The 22647-nt window shown below is 39.1% G+C and overlaps 1 protein-coding gene across 2 annotated transcripts in view; it reads right to left on the bottom strand.

Moving 5' to 3' along the window:
* gpm6ab (glycoprotein M6Ab) overlaps window positions 1-22084 on the bottom strand; it is a 75832-nt gene extending 53748 nt beyond the window's left edge. Inside the window, exon 1 of one of the 2 annotated variants that reach the window (XM_061988356.2) lies at window positions 21909-22084. In XM_061988356.2, the coding sequence (XP_061844340.1) occupies window positions 21909-21945 (37 nt within the window). In that variant the 5' untranslated portion in view covers window positions 21946-22084. The remainder of the gene's footprint in view (window positions 1-21908) is intronic. The other variant, XM_061988357.2, reaches the window with a different exon arrangement.
* Window positions 22085-22647: the final 563 nt, after the last annotated feature.

Raw genomic sequence — 22647 nt, 5'->3', positions numbered from 1 at the left:
CCCTAGTGGCTCCTTTGAGCTTTTTCCAAAATGTATGAAAATGGAAAAAAGATGAGGGAAAAAAAAATGTTTCGTTTTAATATGGTTTCTGTAGGAGGACAAACATGACACAAACCTTCTTAATTGTTAGAAATCCCACTCTTTATATTAAACATGCTTCAAAGATGAGAGTATTTGGCGCGCGCCGTTTTGTTCTAATTTCGGAAGTCCTTGAACGCACCGTAGTTTGTTTACATGTACAACTTTCCTTGATGCTGCCACAGAAAGACATGTTTTATGCCACTCCTTCTCTGTCTCTATTTGTCCATCAAATGTTTTATACTGTGCGTGAATCCACAAAGGTGAGCTTTGTTGATGTTATTGACTTGTGTGGAGTGCTTATCAGGCATATTTGGTCACTGCATGACTGCGAGCTAATCGATGCTAACAGGCTATTTATGCTAGCTGTATCATTATGCCTCGTATTTTAGGCATATTTGAGCTCATTTTATTTGTAGTTTCCGTTTCCTTCAACTTAAAAACACACATCTTTACCTTTGGCCATTCTAAGTCAGTAATTTCCAGGAGCTACAGCATCCTCTGAAAAGCCTCCGTTTTAGTGATGATTTCCAATGTTGTAAAAATGTGTAGAATAAATATCACATTTCAACATTTTTGTCAATGAAGATTTGCATCAGCCTGCAACACATAGTCATTTTTATAGTAGGCTATTATAGCTAATATAAACACTTAAATAATGTGTTGAGTTCCATCCATCCATCAATTTTCTACCGCTTATTCCCTTCGGGGTCGCTCATTATTTAAATTTTTGGTCCAATATGGCTCTTTCAACATTTTGGGTTGCGTACCCCTGCACTCGGCAAAAAGCCCGAGCTGCTGAACCAGCGGCCAGCACACTATTTAAAGTAGTCAGGGAGTGAGGTTTACCAACGTATATCTGGCCCCCGTTACACAGGTGACAGGGATACGACCCATTCCGCCTATAAAGTCCTATGAAAACCACCCAAAAAAACCTCCAACACCATTTTATATACATGCTGTAAGTACGTGTGTAATGTGGCACATTCATGATAGTATATGTTTTCAAAGGTAGCGATTGTTGTTATGTGCTTTGCGAAATCACTGTCAACAACAACAACATAGAGAGCACTTTCTACGTTTGCTACCAGTAATGGCATACTTCCTGAAAGCCTTGACATGTTGCCATGTAGCACTTTTGCTTAAACTTTTAAATAAGAACATTAAAAAGTAACTTCATATTTTTGCTTTCACGGATGGGATGGTTGTATCTTTCAGCACATGTGTTCTCCTTGAGCTGATGAATTGAGAATAATCAGATGAATCCGATAAATTATAGTAAACTTGCGGTGGGCTTATACTGCGTTCCATTTGTTGAGCGCCAAGTTGGTAACGTGTGGAGTTTCAAAGTTGACCAACTCCCGGGCTTGGTGGCACAAACTTCTACTTTACAAGTGAGATGCCATCCATCCATCCATCCATTTTATACCGCTTGTCCCTTTCGGGGTCACGGGGGGTGCTGAGCCTGTCCCAGCTGCACTCGGGCGGAAGGCGGGGTAAACCCTGGACAAGTCGCCACCTCATCACAGCAGCTGAGAGGCATGATTTGTAATTTAGCTTGAACGCAAAGGCAATACAGCAGCTGCAAGCTCCTTATTCTTTATTTTATGACAGTTCGGAGCCAATGTTAAGAGATAAAATAGTGCACCAGTGCATAGGTCTTTGGGTAAACCACTACTATTTATGGAGATATACGCTGACGTAACCAGGGACAAATATTTTACTATCTTCTCAAATACCAAACAGCTCATCTGGAACAAGTCAAGATTGTTGTATTAATATCTCCGCCTCCCTCCATGGCTTGAATTCCATTTTTCTGGAACCTTTCGCAAATACCGTAATTTTCGGACTATAAGGGCCACTTAAAATCCTTTCATTTTCTCAAAACTCGACAGTGCGCCTTATAACCCAGTGCGCCTAATGTAAGGAATACTTTTGGTTGTGCTTACCGACCTCGAAGCTATTTTATTTGGTACATGGTCAAATGATAAGTGTGACCAGTAGATGGCAGTCACACATAAGAGATAGGTGTAGACTACAATATGACTCAAGTAAACAACACCAACATTTTATATGTTCCATTCAAAATATAGAACATTACACACGGCGCCCAAAAATCTATCAAAATGTTTTAGTACGACTTTGGTAAGCTATGAAGCCGCACCGCTTGATGGATTGTACTGTGCTTCAACATACGAGTATTATTATGGTGTGTGTATAAGGTAAGACATTACATGGCGTTTTGTTTCGCAATATTATGCAAAAGCAACTTTTCTTACCTTCTGGTACCTGCTGATCTGTATTTGGGATCTGCATAAGTCCTGAAAATTTGCGCGCTTCCGCCTCTGTAGTCGGTGCCGACACCATAGTCGATAAGCTTCTTCTTTTTCTCTATCTTCTTGTTATGGGACGCTGTTGCCATTTATAATATAAAGTAGTGTAAAGTTCTTACTTATATCTGTCAGTAAACTTGCCATGAAAGTGCTAAAACATACCGGTGTTGTGAGTTTACATTATTCATCCAAGGAACTTTAGTTATTAGAGAGTTCCGGTCGGACGGTTTTTCACGGGACACATTGTTGTTGCACTCGTGAGCCACGGATGAGGAGATGCTGCTCCGTTATTGATTGAAGTAACGTCTGAATATCATTAAAACAGTTAGTTCCATCTTTTGACACTTCTTCCACTCCCTTCTTTGCACGCAACACCGCTACAACAAAGATGGCGGGGAGAAGACACTGCCGAAGGTGAGCCACGTAAATAAGACCCCTCATAATATGACCCCTTTAATGCGCCCTATAATCCGGTGCGCTTTGTGTATGAAAATAGACTTGAATAGACCCGCTCATCGGCAGTGCGCCTTATAATCCGGTGCGCCCTATGGTCCGGAAAATACGGTCCACAAAAAAAGGAGCTAAGAAGTAAGAAACCCTTTACACATATTCACAAGTCTGAAAAGTTGCAAATATAAGAAGGAGCCCTTTAAGCAAAGACTGTGTTCAGCGATTGACTGGATGGCTTATTGGAAGCTCAGCTCAGCTTTCTCATCCAGGCAACCCACCACACCCCCAACCCCTTGAAAACTCCATCAGTGGCTCAGAACCGAACAAGCCTGCGATCTCTGTGAGACATGCACTAAAACTAAAACAGATGGCGGCAACATCAGGTGCGAAGGAACCTGGTTGAGTTGTTGAAGAGACATGAAAAAGCAAATCCCCAAATCCACTTCCTCGGGCAGCAGAAGACCACCCTCCAAACTCTTACCCCCAGCGTCCGAGTGGAAATTGGAAGCGGATATGGGAAATCTTAGACCAGACGCGGTGGTATGTGGTTTACAGACCGAGGACCAGCTCTTATGGTCAAGCTCACCATACCATGTCTACTGAAGGACCTGGGTCGCTGTATAATTGGAGTAAGGCAAGCTATGTCTTTGACGAAAGGACAAGGCTAAGGAAACAAGCACCACCTGAGCTGAGCCGCAATGGAGGCCAGAGAACAGCCTTGAGAACTGCCCCGCCACCAGGGAGATGTTCTTGGACAATGGCCGAAAAACCCATAACCAGTGGTCCCAAGGTGGGGACGCCCCTGTCGAGACTTGCCCCTGAGTCAACCATAGGCACTATGGGCACAGACAAGCTAGACTTGAGACCAGCAGCAAAACAATCTTCAATATGTCAGCCGTATTTTGCTAAAATCCATCCACTAATGTACATTTAGGGTGGCGGTGAAGCTGGAGCCTATCCCAGCTGAGATCAGGCAATATGCGAGGTACACCCGAGAGTGGTCGCCAGCCAATCGCAGTGTAAAAATTCAACATGAAATGATCAGCTGATCCAGCATGAACTCATGAATGTACACGTATACACACACATATACACACTAAAAAATGTTGGGTTAAAAAATAACCCAATTTTAACCCAACTGCTGGTTCAGAAAAGGACAAACCCTTTATTTGAGTTATTTTAACTCAACATTTTGGGTTTATTTTTCCAATCCAACTTTTGCGTTGAATTATTTAACCAAAAAATTGAGTTATGATAACTTAATGTTGGGTTATTCCCAACCACACTATTGAGTTGAATTATTTAACCCAAAAGTTGAGTTATGCTAACTCAATGTTGGTTGATTCATCACCCAACTATTGGGTTGAATTATCAATGAATTTACAATGTTGGGTGATTGTAAATAATGTTAATGAGATGATACCCTAATAAAATTCCCTTCAAGAAAAAGTAACTTTTTAATAAAAAAACAAAAAACCTTTTACCCAAAAATGCATTACTCATTGAAAAACAACCCAAACATGGTTCATAATATTGAAAACCCAGAAATTGAGTTAAAATGATACCCTTATAATTCCAAAAAATGGATTGCTCTTCATAAAAATAACTCAAAAATGTAACCTAACACTAGCAACTTATAAATTGGGTTATCAAAATAACCCAGCATTTTTTAGTGTGTACACACAGGTATACACCCACATTTATACAGACATATACACACACACACACACACACACACACACACACACACACACACACACACACACACGCGCGCGCAAACACACACGTATATACACACAGGTATACACACAGGTATACACACACATATACACGCAAGTATACACACTAGAGATGCGCGGATAGGCAATTATTTCATCCGCAACCGCATCAGAAAGTCGTCAACCATCCGCCATCCACCCGATGTAACATTTGATCAGAACCGCATCCGCCCGCCATCCGCCCGCACCCGCCCGTTGTTATATATCTAATATAGACGATGCAAGGCATTAGTGAGGTTATAAAGCTTTTGCCTGTTAAAGAAAGGAGACTGATCCAATGCAGCACAGACATTCGCGTGCCACGCTGTCACGACCCAGACGCACACCAGTGCGCAATCATATGGGAGCCGCGCTGAGCGCACCTCCAAGCGCGTCTCGCTGCCGGCGACGGCCAGGTATATGGGCCCGACGCTCCAGCGCCATCCATTTTCAGGGCTAGTTGATTCGGCAGGTGGGTTGTTACACACTCCTTAGCGGGTTCCGACGTCCATGGCCACCGTCCTAGCTGCTGTCTATATCAACCAGGGTGAGCCCCACCCCTTTCGTGAGCGCACTGCGCGCGGAGTGACCCCTGTTACGCGCCCCCGGCAACAGGGGTGGCGGGCAGGTAAGCTGCGCGGGCGGAGCGCGCGGAGTGACCCCTGTTACGAGCCCCCGGCCACGGGGGTGGCGGGCAGGTAAGCTGCTTACCTGCTGCGCGTGACGCCGGCCGTGGCGAAGGCGGACGAGGCGGGGTGTCGGTGCGGTGGGCGCGGTGGTGACCCTGGACGTGCGTCGGGCCCTTCTCGCGGATCGCCTCAGCTACGGCTCCCGGTGGGGCCCTCTCGGGGGAAGGGGCCTCGGTCCCGGACCCCGGCGAGGCGTCCCTTCTCCGCTCCGTAAAAGTGTCCATCTCTTTTTTTTTTTTTTTCTGTCGTGGCATATGCAGCAGGTGCCTGCTCGTTTTTCGTATGTGGGTAACAACATTTAACTATGTATATATATTACCGAATTGGTTTAACTGCCACCCGCCTGAATCTATTTAAAATCTAATTTTTTTTTATTTCAACCAAGTACAACCCATTTATCATTTATTTATTTATAACCGCCCGACCCGACCCGCGGATAAAATCTAATTTTTTAAAATTTCATCCGCCCGAGCCGCGGATAATCCGCGGACTCCGCGGTTGTGCCCGAAAACCGCGCATCTCTAATACACACACATATACACTTGTATATACACACACACACACACACACACACACACACACACACACACACACACACGCGTACACACATATACACACACACAGGTATACACACACATATACATAACCGTATCCACACACATATACATACACGTATACACACACACACACACACACACACACACACACACACACACACACACACAGGTATACACACATGTATACACGCACATCTACATAACCGTATACACACAGGTATACACATATACATACACACACACGTATACACACACATATACATACACGTATACACACAGGTATACACACATATATACACGCAGGTATACACACACGTATACACGCAGGTATACACATGTATGTACACACACAGGTATACACACACATACACACACGTACATACATATATACACACACATTCACAAACGTATACACACACATATACACATGTATACACACAGGTATACACACACATTCACAAACGTATACACACGTACATACACATTCACACACAGGTATACACACACATATACACACACACACAGGTGTACACACATATACACACATATACACGTTCACACACACACACACAGGTATACACACATACACACACACACATATTCACAAACGTATACACACGTACATACACACAGGTATACACACACATATACACGTATACACACACACACACACAGGTACACACACACACACACATTCACACACGTATACACACACATACACACACATACACACACACACACATACACACACAGAACCTGCAGCATGCAGGCACATACACACATTAAGATGTGTTTTTTTATGCATGTGAGTCGTGTGTGTGCTCAGGTTTAATTGACTAGGCGTGTTGCCATGCCAACAAGGGTGTGGCGGGAGCCCGCTGACCCACTTTGCCTGTAGCGTCGTCATGGCAACAGTGCAGCTCTGCAAGCGTTACAGTCATACTAATGCACAGCTTCCTGCTCGGGCTGCCCGGCGTCGTGCATATTTTGCAGGAAAAATGACAAAACCAGAACGCGGAGGCAAAGAAGGATACCGTACGCAACCATTTTGTGTGGTCGGTTTCTCCCGAGCGTCTTCATGTACAGGTCTCTTTGCATAAATGATGACGCTGGTGATTCTCAAGCAGATGGAGAAGATGCTGTGTTGTAAACGCGTTTGTGCAGCATGTTCATACCTGCAAAGGTCTATTTATTAGTATGACGGCGCAGTCGTGTCAGACCATGAACATGAATATGTGTGTTGTACATTCCAGCCATGTAATCCTCCCCCTACTCCCATATTCGGTGGTGACACGCGGGCAAGAAGACCCAGTGACCTGGTAAAAACTGGGGCAAGCTAGGCACAAATGGTGATGGACTCTCCGTAAACGTGAGGGGGGGTTCTTTGTCTGTGAGGAGCTACGGCGTTGGTATTCGCACATTTTTGTCAGCACTCATTCCTAAAAATATATTGGCTTTGATGAAGCTATATATCATGTTTTTAATCTTTTTCATTTCTGCCTTTTGTCAATTTTTGTGGTTGTTTTAATTTTTAATAGAGTTTAATATATTCTACAGGGTGTCCCTTTGGATGTGCATATAATATATGTACTGTATATAATGCAAAAAATATATATATTTAAATTCATATTTAACTATTAATAACATATTACATAATTAAGTAATTATTTAGACATATGCATATTAATATAAATACAGTTAGTAAAAATAATAAATTAAAAAAAGACAATTATTCCATATTATCTTGATTTAATTATATTATCGATATGAAACATTAAAAAAATTATATAATATATGCATTTTTGCCAATTTGTCCAGACTTTATATATTTTTTCTATAGTATTATCATTCAGTAGTTTTTTGTAATATAAAGTATTCTTATTATATATTCCATTATTTTAGTAACTTTACTAAACAGATGCATTTTACTGATTTTTATGTTTACCACAGTGGGTTTAAAGAGGAGGAAACTTCACAACTGTAGTGAATGCCTTGAAGCGGAAAACCCAATTGTTCTTTTATTTTTGCACACACACACACACACACACACACACACACACACACACACACACACACACACACACTTGCTCTGCTGCCTACTGCAATGTATGTAGCTGCCAGTCAGTGTTCATACATTCTCCATTCTTCCATCCATTACTCGCTGCCTGCGATACTGTGCCAAAAACATTCCTTTGCACACTTATTTTATTCTTTAAATCAAATGTATTTATCAAATCAACATCATTAGGACAAGCCAAATACGTTTAAACTATAACTAAAAGATTATTTTGGTTAGATTAATATTTTTAGTTGATTTGTTTATTAGTCAATTTATAATATAATGACAAGTAGGACTATTTCTCAAAACAAAAAAAACCTACAATATATAAAATACATGTATTTTTTGTATTTAATGTAGTCAACTACAACAGATGTTTTTCAATAAATTTAGTCAAGTAAAGATTATTTTAGTTTGATTAATTTTTTTAATGAATTTGTTTATTAGTCAATTTATAATATTAGGACTATAACAAGTAGGACTATTCCTCAAAACAAAACAAAACTACAATATATGAAATACATATATTTTTTATTTAATGTATTAAACTATAACAGATGTTTTTCAATAAATTCAGTCAAGTTAAAGATTATTTTAGTTTGATTAATATTTTAAGTTTTCTTTTGTTCATTAGTCAATTTATAATATAACATTTTCTACAAAAAAACTACAATTTATAAAATACATATATTTTTTATTTAATGTATACAACTATAACATATGTTTTTCAATACATGCAGTCAAGTTAAAGATTATTCTAGTTTGATTAATATTTTTTGTATATTTGTTTATTTGTTTATTAGCTAATTTATAATATTATGACTGTAACAAATAGGACTATTTCTAAAAATAAAATAAAAAATACAATATGTAAAATACATATATTTTTTATTTAATGTATTAAACTATAACAGATGTTTTTTTAATAAATTCAGTCAAGTTAAATATTATTTTATTTTGATTCATATGTATAATTTATTTGTTTATTAGTCAATTTATAATATTATGACTGTAACAAGTAGGACTATTTCTCAAAACAAAAACAAATTAACTAGAATGTATAAAATACATATATATTTTTTAATCTAATGTATATATTATGTATTTGTAATAATAATCAACAATTAGTAACTAAACACATTATTATTTTAGTAAAGTATTGATTAATTATGTAATAAATTATATTTTTTGTACAATGTATGTCCCTTTGTCAGAGCGCGACGTCGAGTTGCTTATGGCGTGGCCACAGGGTGCAGAGACAGAAGGTGATGTGCAGGTATATATACTGTATAAAAAAAAAAATTTAATGATGCAAAAAGTTGTCTAAACAACCAAACGCTAACACGCTGCACACAATAAACTATCATTATCAGATTAAGATTAAGAACCCTCCTGATTTGCAATCAGGGACAAGCGGTCCTTAAAACCAGCGCTCAGGAGAAGCTGCAGACCAAACATGAAACACAGAAAGTATATCTTCGAAAATAAGAGTGCAGACAGGAAATACATACACAATAAATACATGATGAATCATGATACCCTTAATGATAACACATTTGCTTATAACTAGTTAGTTTAGTCTTTATTTGAAGGGACAATGCACAGAGACATTAAGCTCTAAGACAGATATGTTCTGCACCAGATTATAGCGAAATAGCTCATTTCCATCTGCAGTCCCTGGTTACCTAAATTTAAAAAGATACAAAAACATGCACTAAAATTAGACTATAGCATGTAAATAAAATTAAAATGCCCTTTCATTGACACATGCTTATACACGACAACCACACCTATCCTTTACATCATAACACATAGACAATACATGCTCTTCTTCACATCAGTTACTGTGCATTTGTCGTATTTGTCACTACTGCAGTCGATCAGAGTCGACCTCCTCAGCCGGTGAGAACACGACACTCCCAAAATTCATCAACCAATGGAAATCCATTCTAACTGTATGTATGCTTATTCAATCACGTTCAAAATCACATGTGTTTGTCTTGAGTTTTCCTCTCCACTCAGCATCGCTCACCCGCAGCAAAGTGTGCCAAGTCAATTTTTATCGACTTCTCCTTCTCTCCATTAAGTTGCTCTCCATTAGCGGTCATAATAATGAAATGGATACAAAAGTATATACTGGACACTTACCACAAGTTATCAATAAAGCTCCACATTACTTACACAAACCGGAGTAGTTGCATCATTAAGACCCACAAATGACTTCTTGTATTGACCACTAAAATGAATCTGTCCTGTGTCCTGGAGAAGTTTATCATTAGTCATTAAGCTGTAATTATTGCTAATGTCTTAATCAGACAGCGGTGCCAAGGTTTTCGTCAATAATTAATTCCAAAAGGTCCGATAGAAACCCGAATGTAATGATTTGTTGGTGGTGAACCCTAAGATGCAGAGATGGCAGGCGTGTTGCAGGAAAACATGACTTTAATGTCGAAAGGAAATGCAGGGAAACCAGGAGACAGCAAACAATCCTCGAGCCCTGACTGGAGGGCGAGGCAGGCATAAATAGCAGCCGGCTGATTGACACCAGGTGTGGCCAGGCTGCCAGTCAGCCGCAAGGTGAGGGGAAACAGCGCTCGGGGAGATAATCAGGAAATGGAACCAAAATAAGAGCGCTGACAGGAAACAAACCCCAAACCCAGGAAACACAGCGCAAGGTGAATGTGACAGATCGTCACACCGAATCATGCAAAAACTGAGAACATTTTCCTCGTACGAAATAACGTAAATCCAATTAATCCATTCCCCAAAAACCAAAAAATATTAGCAAAAACACATTTAACAAAGAATAAGTATAGTTTTACATGCAGAATACAAAGCAAAATAATAATGCTGTCAAAATTTTTTTTTTTCAATAAGATTAATTACACCCCACGACCCCGAAAGGGACAAGCGGTAGAAAATGGATGGATGGATGGCGATTAATTACACTTTTAACCAAGTAATCACAGGTATCACTCACTTGCATATTTAAAAATAACTTTAAAAAAAGACCCCGATATTTTGACACAATTGCAGTTATATTGTCAGAATGTCATCCAGGAACATTTTTATTTGTCATTTATTTGCTCAAAACTTGCTAACAGTTCATTTAAAGTCCTGTTTAAGTGTATTTGGAGGTGGAATTTCCCAGTGAGCACACCATCCCTTGTCTTTGCACTGACGCACGCGTTGATCTGATCACTGGCCATAAACAACGGTAAAGGAGCATATATGGTCAAAAAAAATTGCGTGATTAATCTTCATTTATACATGATTAATGTGATAATTGTTTGTGATTAATCACATGAGTTGACTCGTTATTTTTGACAGCCCTACGAAATAGGTAATTCGAATACTTTCTTGAATTCGATTTGTGTTGCCAAACTTCTTTACTCCAGTGCTGGCACTCGCAACTTTTTTTGGCCCCGTGGTGGCTTATTGTGCAGCTGGACTAAATGACTCGATATAAAAAAAAATGATATCCCGAATGCGCAAACGGACTAGTTTGCTATGTTTGGCCGCAGGATGACCGAGACACTACACGAGACCTGTGTGTGCATTTAAACAATCAATCAATCAAAGTTTATTTAAACAGCCCTGTGGAGAGGCGGGGCCGGCAGTCTGACAGCGAGGCAGGGCACACCGGAGCCCGCTCCAAGATGGCGGCGAGGAGGCGTGGACGGCGAGTACGCAGCGAAGCGGGGCGCGCCGGGTTCGACGCCGCAAACAAGATCAGGTGCATGGATCGCGCACCTGGGCACAATTGAGTAATCCCCTCTCAGTGTGTAAAAGGACGGCAGCCGAGAACGACGGGGCAGAAGGAGTTGGAGAGAGAACAGCAACCCATGCAGCGCGGAAGAGAGCGAGAGGCAGACGCAGACGACGAGGAAGGCTGAAAAGCGAACGGCAGAGCGAGCAGGTGGAGGCGGAGCTGAAAAGCGACCCGACCGACGACGAAGAGTTATTGAAAGAATAAAGACGTCTAAACCTGCCCGCAGCTATGTCCTTCCTTGATGGTCCTTGGAACCCACACGACGGCTTGAGACCGTCACAAGCCCTTAATAACGAGTGTCTCAAAGGGCTGCACAAGCCACAACAACATCAAAGCATGTCATTGTGTTGAATTTCACAGGTCAAACTTTAGATTCTTGGAACATATATTGAACCTCAGAAACACTTTTAAAGAGGATCGGTAGTGTGGAGAATGCATAGATGTTTAAGCGTTCTTTCTTTATTCATAGTCATGTTTTAATCAGCTAGTGTTTTTCCATTTGTACTCTTTCTATTTTTTTTATCTTATGTCCGCAAGAAAACTGTGTGCTTTACCTTGAAGACTTAGAATGTAGGAGTTGGAGTACTCCCTTTATATCTTATCTGTATTAGAACAATGAGTTTTCGTATTCAAGGAGTTGTCTCTTCCTGTTTGAATGTCCCGAGATGACGGTATGACTGTATTGATGTGAGCTGGTCTCCTAAAGCTTTAGTAAAACTTGATAATATTCCTATTCTGTCTTGGTGGTCCTTCTTACTCTGCATATATGTCATCTGAAAGAACTTGGGATTGACCAGTGACTTTAATTCCCTGGGAGGAAAGGCTGGTCAGATGCAACAGTAGGAAGGTAGGTAGGTAGGTCTTTATTGTCATTGCACAAGTACAACGAAACTTTGTTTTTAGCACAAACCCGTTCAAGATTAGACAAACAAACAGCGTACAGTAACATCATAGCAAGATCATCCGTGTTGCGAGCTACCGGTGGAGATCGCTGTCAGGCATTGGAAAAATAGACCTAGAAATTAGCAATCATAAATCTTCACTATGACGTCACTTTCGTCACTTGATTGACATTCAAGGCACCCGAGGGTCTTGTGAGATGACGCTGGCTCACAGTGTGAAGGAAAAAAATAGACCGTCAGGAAGGTGAGAAACAGTTTTTATTTCAACCGTACCTCCCGTCTAAAGCCTAAAGACTGACCGCAGCAGTTCCTGTCTTCACAATAAAAGTGCTGCTCCGTCCTGCCTGCGCTAACAAAATAAGAGTCCCCGAAAGCTAAAGTATTTCTTGTAAAGCAGGGGTCCCCAAACTTTGGGGACTTTGGCTTAAAAAAATGTGGCCAGGGGCCGGGCTGTATATATATATATATATATATATATATATATATATATATATACCGTATTTTGCGCACTATAAGCCGCCCCGGGTTATTAGCCGCACCTTCAATGAATGGCATATTTCAAAACTTTGTCCACCTATAAGCCGCCCCGGACTATAAGCCGCGCCTACGCTGCGCTAAAGGGAATGTCAAAAAAACAGTCAGATAGGTCAGTCAAACTTTAATAATATATTAAAAACCAGCGTTCTAACAACTCTGTCCCAAAATGTACGCAAATGTGCAATCACAAACATAGTAAAATTCAAAATAGTGCAGAGCAATAGCAACATAATGTTGCTCGAACGTTAATGTCACAACACACAAAATAAACATAGCGCTCACTTTCTGAAGTTATTCTTCATTCGTAAATCCTTCGAATTCTTCGTCTTCGGTGTCCGAATTGAAAAGTTGGGCAAATGTGGGATCCAAAATGGCCGGTTCCGTCTCGTCGAAGTCATCGGAGTCAGTGTCACTGTTGTCCAGCAGTTCTGTGAATCCTGCCTTCCGGAAAGCTCGGACCACAGTTGTGACCGAAATATCTGCCCAGGCATTTACGATCCACTGGCAGATGTTGGCGTATGTCGTCCGGCGCTGTCTGCCTGTCTTAGTGAAGGTGTGTTCGCCTTCGGTCATCCATTGTTCCCACGCCGTTCGCAGTCGTGATTTGAATGCCCTGTTGACACCAATATCCAGCGGTTGGAGTTCTTTGGTTAATCCACCCGGAATGACGGCGAGTGTTGTATTTGTGTGCTTCACTTGTTTTTTGACACCATCTGTGATGTGGGCGCGCATAGAGTCGTATATCAACATGGACGGAGCTGTGTGAAAAAAGCCACCCGGCCTCTTCGCGTAAACTTCCCTTAACCACTCGCTCATCTTTTCTTCATCCATCCATCCCTTCGAGTTAGCTTTTATGATGACGCCGGCTGGAAAGGTCTCTTTTGGCAAGGTCTTCCTTTTGAATATCACCATGGGTGGAAGTTTCAGGCCATTAGCATGGCAAGCTAGAACCACAGTGAAGGACGACTTCTCATTCCCTGTGGTGCGAATATTCACCGTACGTGCTCCCGTTGTATCCACAGTATCCACAGTGCGGTTCACAGGAATATCAGTTGCTGTGAAATAGTAATCCGTGTGAGGATGGAGAGATTGCGTCTTTTCATGAACCGGATCCTTGTCGCTTAGTAGGAGCCATTTTGTGGTCTTTACAGATGTAAACAGGAAATGAAACGTACGGTAATATCCGCGCGCTTTTTCTTCTTCTACGCGGGCGGGTGGTTGCTTACAGTAGAAGAAGAAGCGCTTCCTGTTCTATGGGGGCGGGTGCTTACCTTGGCGGTTGCTTGCGTAGAAGAAGACGCGCTTCCTGTTCTACCGGGAAAAAAGATGGCGGCTGTTTACCGTAGTTACGAGACCGAAACTTTATGAAAATGAATCTTAATATTTATCCATATATAAAGCGCACCGGGTTAAAAGCCGCACTGTCAGCTTTTGAGTAAATTTGTGGTTTTTAGGTGCGGCTAATGGTGCGGAAAATACGGTATATACATATATATATATATATATATATATATATATATATATATATACTGCCTTTTCCTTACACTGAAAAAAAAAAGTCATATGTCAGTGATGTTTAAAAACTCGCAGTCAAATTTTACGATTTCGCCATTTTTGTTTTTGGACTGAGCGTGATGACGTCACGTTATTGATGGGAAAATGCATTTTTAGACAATATGATTTGCCTGAGCGGCTAGGCGACCTTGAGAGTAACAAGCGGTAGAAAATGGATTGATGGATGGGCTAGAAAGGATAGATTAAAAAAAAAAAAAATTTTAATAATTCTTTTTTTTATATATATATATATATATATATATATATATATATATATATATATATATATATATATATATATATATTTATATATATATATATATATACACACTCGGGGCTACTCGCAGGCCGGATTTTGGAATCTGGTGCGCCGTGTCTGGCCTGCGGGCCGTAGTTTGGGACCCCTGTACTGGGAAGTGTATAAAAACGCATAAGGAAGCTGGACAACTGGACAAACAAGATGCCAGAAACTTTTTTTGTAAAATCAAAAATGTGGAAGTTGTCAGCACTATTGTGAATCTTGTCTGATTCTAATCATTGCAAGTCATCAGAATCAGGTAATACTCCAACTTATATTCTTGTCTTCATGAAAGAAAGGAATATATATGTTAAACATGCTTGTATTTTGTACACCTTTAACATGTGAACAAAAAACGGCAAAAATAAATAAATAATACATTTTTAAAAATATATTAAAAAAAAAAAATCATAAAAAATATATATATATGTATATATATGTTAGGTCAGGAAAAAACACAGAGGCTATTTCATTCCTACAAGCCTGTTTTGCAGGTTTCCCTGCTCTTCAGGGGATTTTTCCCATCTATGTTTTTTCTTAACCTAACGTATATTCCCATATCGAGCTCTGTATAACGGATAAACCACAGAAACCTTGACCATATATATATATATATATATATATATATATATATATATATATATATATATATATATACATACACATACATACATACATACATACATACATACATACATACATACATATATATATATGTATATGTATATGGTAACACTTTAGTATGGGGGACATATTCTATGTAAACTTAATTTAGAGTTATTGGGACACTAGGGGAACATATAAGGGTTAGGGTTACTAATAAGCAATAATTCTGAGGTTATTCAGGGAAGACTCTTAGTTAATGGCTTACTGGTTGTATAATAAGGCCATGCAGAATAAGGCATTAGTAAGTACTTAATAATGACTAATGGATGGATAGATATATATATATATATATATATATATATATATATATATATATATATATATATCCATCCATCCATTTACTACCGCTTGTCCCTTTTGGGGTCGCTGGAGCCTATCTCAGCTACAATCGGGCGGAAGGCGGGGTACACCCTGGACAAGTCGCCATCTCATCGCAGTGTATATATACATATATATATATATATATATATATATATACATACACATATATACACGTTAGGTCAGGAAGAATCTGCGATGAGATGGTGACTTGTCCAGGGTGTACCCGGCCTTCCGCCCAAATTCCGCTGAGATAGGCTCCAGCAACCCCCGTGACCCCGAAAGGAACAATGGATGGATGGATGGAGGTCAGGAAAAATCCCCTGAAGAGCAGGGAAACCTGCGAAACAGGCTTGTAGGGATGATATAGCCTCTGTGTTTTTTTTCTAGACCGAACGTATATATTCCGCTCTATCCCGGTATTGAGCACTGTATAACGGATAAACCACAGACGCCTCAATATATATATATATATATATATATATATATATATATATATATATATATATATATATATATATATATATATATATATATATATATATATATATTTATTTATTTATATGAGGTTGATATTTAAAAAGGAGCTCGCCTGCTGAAAAAGTGTGGGCACCCAATTTTGTACATGCACACAAAAATCATCATTTATTTTAAGGTTTTTTGGTCTTTTTTTCACCAGCACAGGCCTTTCAAGCGCAGGTTTTAAGAGAGGTCGACTTCTAAATTTCTGCTATTCTGAACACCCACATGCTTTTTTTCCCTCTCTGCAGCGTCCTGTTTTCACAGTAAGAAGGAGATGGGATGAAGTTGAGTCAATATGTGTGATCAGTCAAAGTGAACTGGTACGTTGTCACAAGAGATTAGCAACCATTGAATGTCGGTAGAAGAAGAAGTAACTAATGTCTAATAAGTAACTAGGTCATCGAGAACTGACCAACACGAGGCTTTTGAGTTGGGGGGGTAAATGGAAACGCATTTTCTGCCTCTCACAATACCCTTGAAGTTGGAATATACAAGCATGTGTAGATTGTACAAGGTGCTGATGCCACCTGCACCTTGTACACCGCCTGTAGCTCACGTCTGTGATGTCACTGGCACACCATGAAAATGTCATGGTTGCTCATCCATCAAAGAGCTACTAGAGCAGTGGTTCTTAACCTGGGTTCGATCGGACCCGAGGGGTTCGGTGAGTCAGCCTCAGGGGTTCGGCAGAGGTCAAAACACACCCGACTCATCGTGTAAATAAAAACTTCTCCCTATCGGCGTATTACGGATACCCCCAAACAAAGTCCCTTCTAATTTTGCATATGAGTGAGCAAATGTTAAAACTCCTTGAGCATTCAGTGGAGCACATGTGAGCAACGTCAGACGTGCACATGCACTGTGGCCACACCTGCAGCACACCTGTCCCAAACCTGACTAAATAACAAGTTACATGTTTTATTATTGTAATCAAATGACAGCAGTCATTTCCATGAGATTATTTTCTAATATAAATATTTAGGCCCACTTACAATGACAATAAATATTGTTTTTCATGAGCTGTGTACTAGTATTGTATGTCTGGATGAGGTTCCTGCTTTGGAAATAATTTGTACCCCTTTCAGATATCGCATTTAGTTCCCACTAAAACATTCACATGTTGCACAATGAGATGTAAACATGGGATCATGTGTACATTCCTGTAACTTTGTTTGTAAAATACATCTTTTAGTATTTCTTTAATATAATAACATAATTTAATGGTTAATAATTATAAATTAAGATAAAATTAAGAACAAAAACATTTTATTGTTCACTAAAGAAGGGTTCGGTGAATGCGCATATTAAACTGGTGGGGTTCAGTACCTCCAACAAGGTTAAGAACCACTGCACTAGAGAATGATGGTTACGTGTGAGTGCAGTATCTGTACAGTGGGAGGCAAATTCTTCTTTAACCCGTAAAATAGGCGGACCATATTCTAAAATCCCAAAAAGAGGACACATATATGCGTGACAAGGCGGGCAGCACGCCCAGGTGAAAATTTGCCAATGATACTCGAACTTGCTTTATAAATAATATATTTATTTAAATAAAGCATTTTTTCTCCTCTGTTGACAGCAGTGTTGGTGTTAGGAATGTTCAAAATGGGGTCCCAGGGACCCATGAAGTCATAAAAATGGGGTCCTACTGTAAAATTTTTGGGGCCCCACTTTTTTGTAAGCGTTTTGAAAAAAAAAAAGATAAAATTAAGGCATTAACCTGTTGTATCTCACATTTTTTATTGTGTTTTGGAAAAAGGTTGTCATAAACTTTAATTCATTAAAAAAATAAAAAATAAAAAATGAATTTGTATACATATGTAAATGTATTCAGTTATAAACATTCATTCACTTTCTTCTTTTCTTCATGGATCTAAACTTTACCGCTTCTGGTAGTTTTTTCTATGTTTTTACTTAATAAGTTGTAGGTGTATTTATTTCAGTATAAAAGTGTAAAAAGTGTTTTGCTTGGGTCATGAAATGATGATAATGGTGTGCCAGGGCATACATACATTATATATTTAACGCTTAAATCTCTGAAGTCTACATCAACTTCAGATCTATCCCTCATTTCAGAATGTTTTAGTTTTTTTTATGTTGTTTTTTTGTTTGTTTGTTTTTTGCCCTTTTTTGTCAAACAAAACTATGTTTTTAATGGCAAACACACAAAATATGCAAAATCTTCCACCAAAAATATTTTTCTTAGTGGAATATTTGATGTGAAGTAATGGGAACTTTGGATAGGTCAATAATTCATAAGAACATTGATTTTGATTGAATAGTATGTTTTGAGCAATGACAGTTTGAAAGAAAAAAAAACAGCTTTGTTTTATTAGTCAACATTGCAACTTTTTCTAAATTACATTTCACCTCTAAGCTTTTTTAATTCACTTTTGTTATGTTTTTGTTTATTTTAATAGTATTTTTAGAATGTGTCGTGGGCCTTTAAAACATTAGCTGTGGGCCGCAAATGGCCTCCGGGGCACACTTTTAACACCCCTGCTATAGATAATAAAAAATTAAATCTGATAAATCTATGGATAAAAAGCAGAGCCTGGCGACGCATGCGCGTTCATCATAACTCTCTCTCTCTCTCTCTCTCGCTCTCTGTCTCTGCGCCCTCCCTCACGAATGCTGCTGCCGCACACCTTCACAATTTGTTTTGTTTTTAACCCCTTCTTAACCCTGGACGTACATTGAAAATACATGCAACCCTAACTCAAAATGCCGGACATTTGAGGCATTTAAGAAACTCCGCCCTGACAGCTCCGCAAAAGAGGACATGTCCGGGGAAAAGAGGACGTATGGTCCGTCTACGTAGAAGCTTTTTCAATGTGTTAAAATGTGTCCTACACAACATTGTGTCATATGGGCAATATTTTGGAGCGATTGTCATGTGACTATTACACACTAAAAAATGTTGGGTTAAAAAATAACCCAATTTTAACCCAACTGCTGGTTCAGAAAAGAACAAACCACTTATTTGAGTTATTTTAACTCAACATTTTGGGTTAATTTTTTCATCCCGACTTTGGCGTTGAATTATTTAACCAAAAAGTTGAGTTATAATAACTTAATGTGGGTTATTCCCAACCAAACTATTGGGTTGAATTATTCAACCCAAAAGTTGAGTCAATGTTGGTTGATTCATAACCCAACTATTGGGTTAAATTTATTTAACACAAAAGCTGAGTTATGCTCACTAAAATGTTGGGTTATTCCCAACCCAACTATTGAGTTGCGCAATTTAGCGCTCCTTGACCCAATAGTTGGTTAAAAATTATACATTTTACAGCTGGTTTATCGTACTCCTTCCCAACTACTGATGAAATTATTTTTATTCCATTAAAATATACTCAAAAGCAAGATATGAGTGACATTTTTGTTTACAAGAATTGCCGTGTATGGTTTTTCAACCCAACTTTTGCGTTGAATTCTTTAACCAAAAAGTTGAATTATGTTAACTTAAAGTTGGGTTATTCCCAACCAAACTATTGGGTTGAATTATTTAACCCAGAAGTTGAATAATGCTATCTCAATGTTGGTTGATTCATAACCCAACTATTGGGTTGAATTTATTTAACACAAAAACTGAGTTATGCTCACTACAATGTTGGGTTATTCCCAACCCAACTATTGGGTTGAGCAATCTAGCGCTTCTGACCCAATAGTTGGTTAAAAATGATAAACGTTACTGCTGGTTTGTCCTACTCCTTCCAAACTACTGATTAAAATTATTTTAATTCCATTAAAATATACTCAAAAGCAAGATATTTTTACAATAATTGCCGTGTATGGTCATAGTAGTCCTATACAGCATGCTCAAATATGTTCATGTAAATAAGATATGTGATTGTAAATAACGTTAATGAGATTAATCCATGATAAAATTCCTTTCAAGAAAAAAAGTACCTTTTTTTAATAAAGAAAGCCTTTTACCCAAAAATGCGTTACTCATTGAAAAACAACCCAAAAATGGTTCATAGTTTTGAAAACCCAGAAATTGAGTTAAAATAATCCCTTTATTACGGAAAAAATTGATTGCTCTTCAGAAAAAGAGCAACCCATACATTGGGTTATCAAAATAAGCCAGCATTTTTTTTGGGTGTATTGTGATGGGGAACATTTTTTTTAATTATTTTGGGTGCAAAAAAGCATACAAAAAAAAATATCTTGCTGGGATTGAAGTGAATGTTGTGTGTTTTGTGTGTGTGTCTTGGGGGGAGGGGGGCAAAGTGGGCGTAGTCCAAGCCAGATAAATATTGTCAGCGCAATGCAATGTTCCTTTTCCGACACCAAAATAAAGAAGATAATGAACAGAAGGCGCAGAGTGACAAAAAATGCCAAGATCAACAACAGAAAAAAAACCATGTTGACGTCCAGAAATCTCATTGGCCGCACCACAGTCCTCCCATGAATACATGAATAATTAACTAATCCACCCATATTTCCATGAAATCCCCACTAATCAAACACAAACACTTCAAATATCGGTTTATTATTCTAGTTTTTTGGTCATCATCGGTGGGTTCGTACGTGAGCAGAAAGCGCGTTAAGAACATGGACACGCCCATTTCCACGGAGGACAACAACAAAAATAATAAATAAAAAAAAACGGGGAGGGTTATGTAAAAAAAAAAAAAAAAAAAGAGATTTGGTAGACACAGACCAAATGAACAAAAGTAGAAACATGAGAAAATGGACGATAGGAAATGGTGGAAGGATGACAAAGTGACGGTCGGGAGCAAAAACGGACGTTAAAAAAAAATTAAAAAAAATGGAGACCTGCAGTAGGTGAAGCCAGTAAATGCAGTCAGACATGAAAAACAGAGAGAGAAAATGGAGGGAGACGCGTAGAGCGCCAAGAAAAAGGCGCTCAGACAAGCGTGAAGCGCCAACAATGGAGGCTAACAAAGAAAAGCCCAATAGATCCATCAATCACTGCCCCACTTAACCCCCCTTTTTTCCCCTTCTCTTTTAGCTTTTATCCCACTGCCACTCCTACATCTCCATCCCACAATCCCATCCGTCTGTCCATCCATTCGTCCATACATCCATCCATCCATCCATCCATCCATCCAGCCTCCCCAAAGCAAAAACAACAGCATCCCACCAGAGTCTGCCATTTCATCTCCTCCTCAATCTGCTTCATTATCCATTCATCAAGAGACACAAGGAGAACATGGCGGGAGGTTTCTGCAGTTGCATCAACAACAACAACAAAAACAAAACAAACAAACAAAAACACAGCGATGACAAACAAAAAAAACAAGATTTTCACTGAATTTGTGCATGACAGCTTTTGCACGGATGCAGTCTGGCATCACAACACAAAGAGCGGGTACTTGGAGGATGCGCAGACAGAACAATGGTGCTGATGAAAGATGGAGAAATGAAGCGGGGATGAGGCTCCTACCTTTCTGGCTTTGTGAATCATCCATGTTCTCCTCCATCGTGGCAGGTTAGGGCGCCTTTGTCTGAGTTTGTGGTGAAACGCTTTAAAGCTCCTTGCTAGTGCTCAGCACAGAATGCATGCATGCGCGCGTGTGTGTGTAGGAGGCTGTGTGTGTGGATATGTGTGTGTGTGTGTGTGTGTGTGTGTGTGTGTGTGTGTGTGTGTGTGTGTGTGCACGCGCGTATGTCCTTTTCCCACCCTGCAGATGATGGAGGAACCAGGGAAGTCCTTCTCTCATCTTTCTGTGCAGCTATTCAAATAAACGCACTAGTTAAAAACAATAAAATTAAACAATAAATTAAAACAATAACAGTGCAATACTTTTTCATAACATGGTCACTACTGCCTAGTTTCTCTTGTTATATTCTTATTTTACTGTTCTATTTTTATTCTCATTGTTGCTTTTTATTTTTATTTTATTGTAATATTTTTCCATTTTGTTTCCATTTATACCCCCATTATTTACTTTTTTTTTTTTTTTTTTTTTTACAATTTTGTACACTGCTGCTGGAATTACATTTTTTCTGAGGGAACTCTCCTGAAGGAATCAATAAAGTACTGTCTATCTATCTATCTAGTTTGTGTTCCTACACACTAAAAAAAAAAAATGCTGGGTTATTTTTGACAACCCAATTTATGAGTTGCAAGTAGAGATGTCCGATAAATGCTTTAAAATGTAGTATCGGAAATGATCGGTATC

This window comes from Nerophis lumbriciformis, linkage group LG27 (assembly GCF_033978685.3).
Source record: "Nerophis lumbriciformis linkage group LG27, RoL_Nlum_v2.1, whole genome shotgun sequence".
Lineage (NCBI taxonomy): Eukaryota > Metazoa > Chordata > Actinopteri > Syngnathiformes > Syngnathidae > Nerophis > Nerophis lumbriciformis.
Note: the sequence above shows the minus strand (reverse complement) of the source record. Positions and strands in the feature narration are given on the sequence as shown.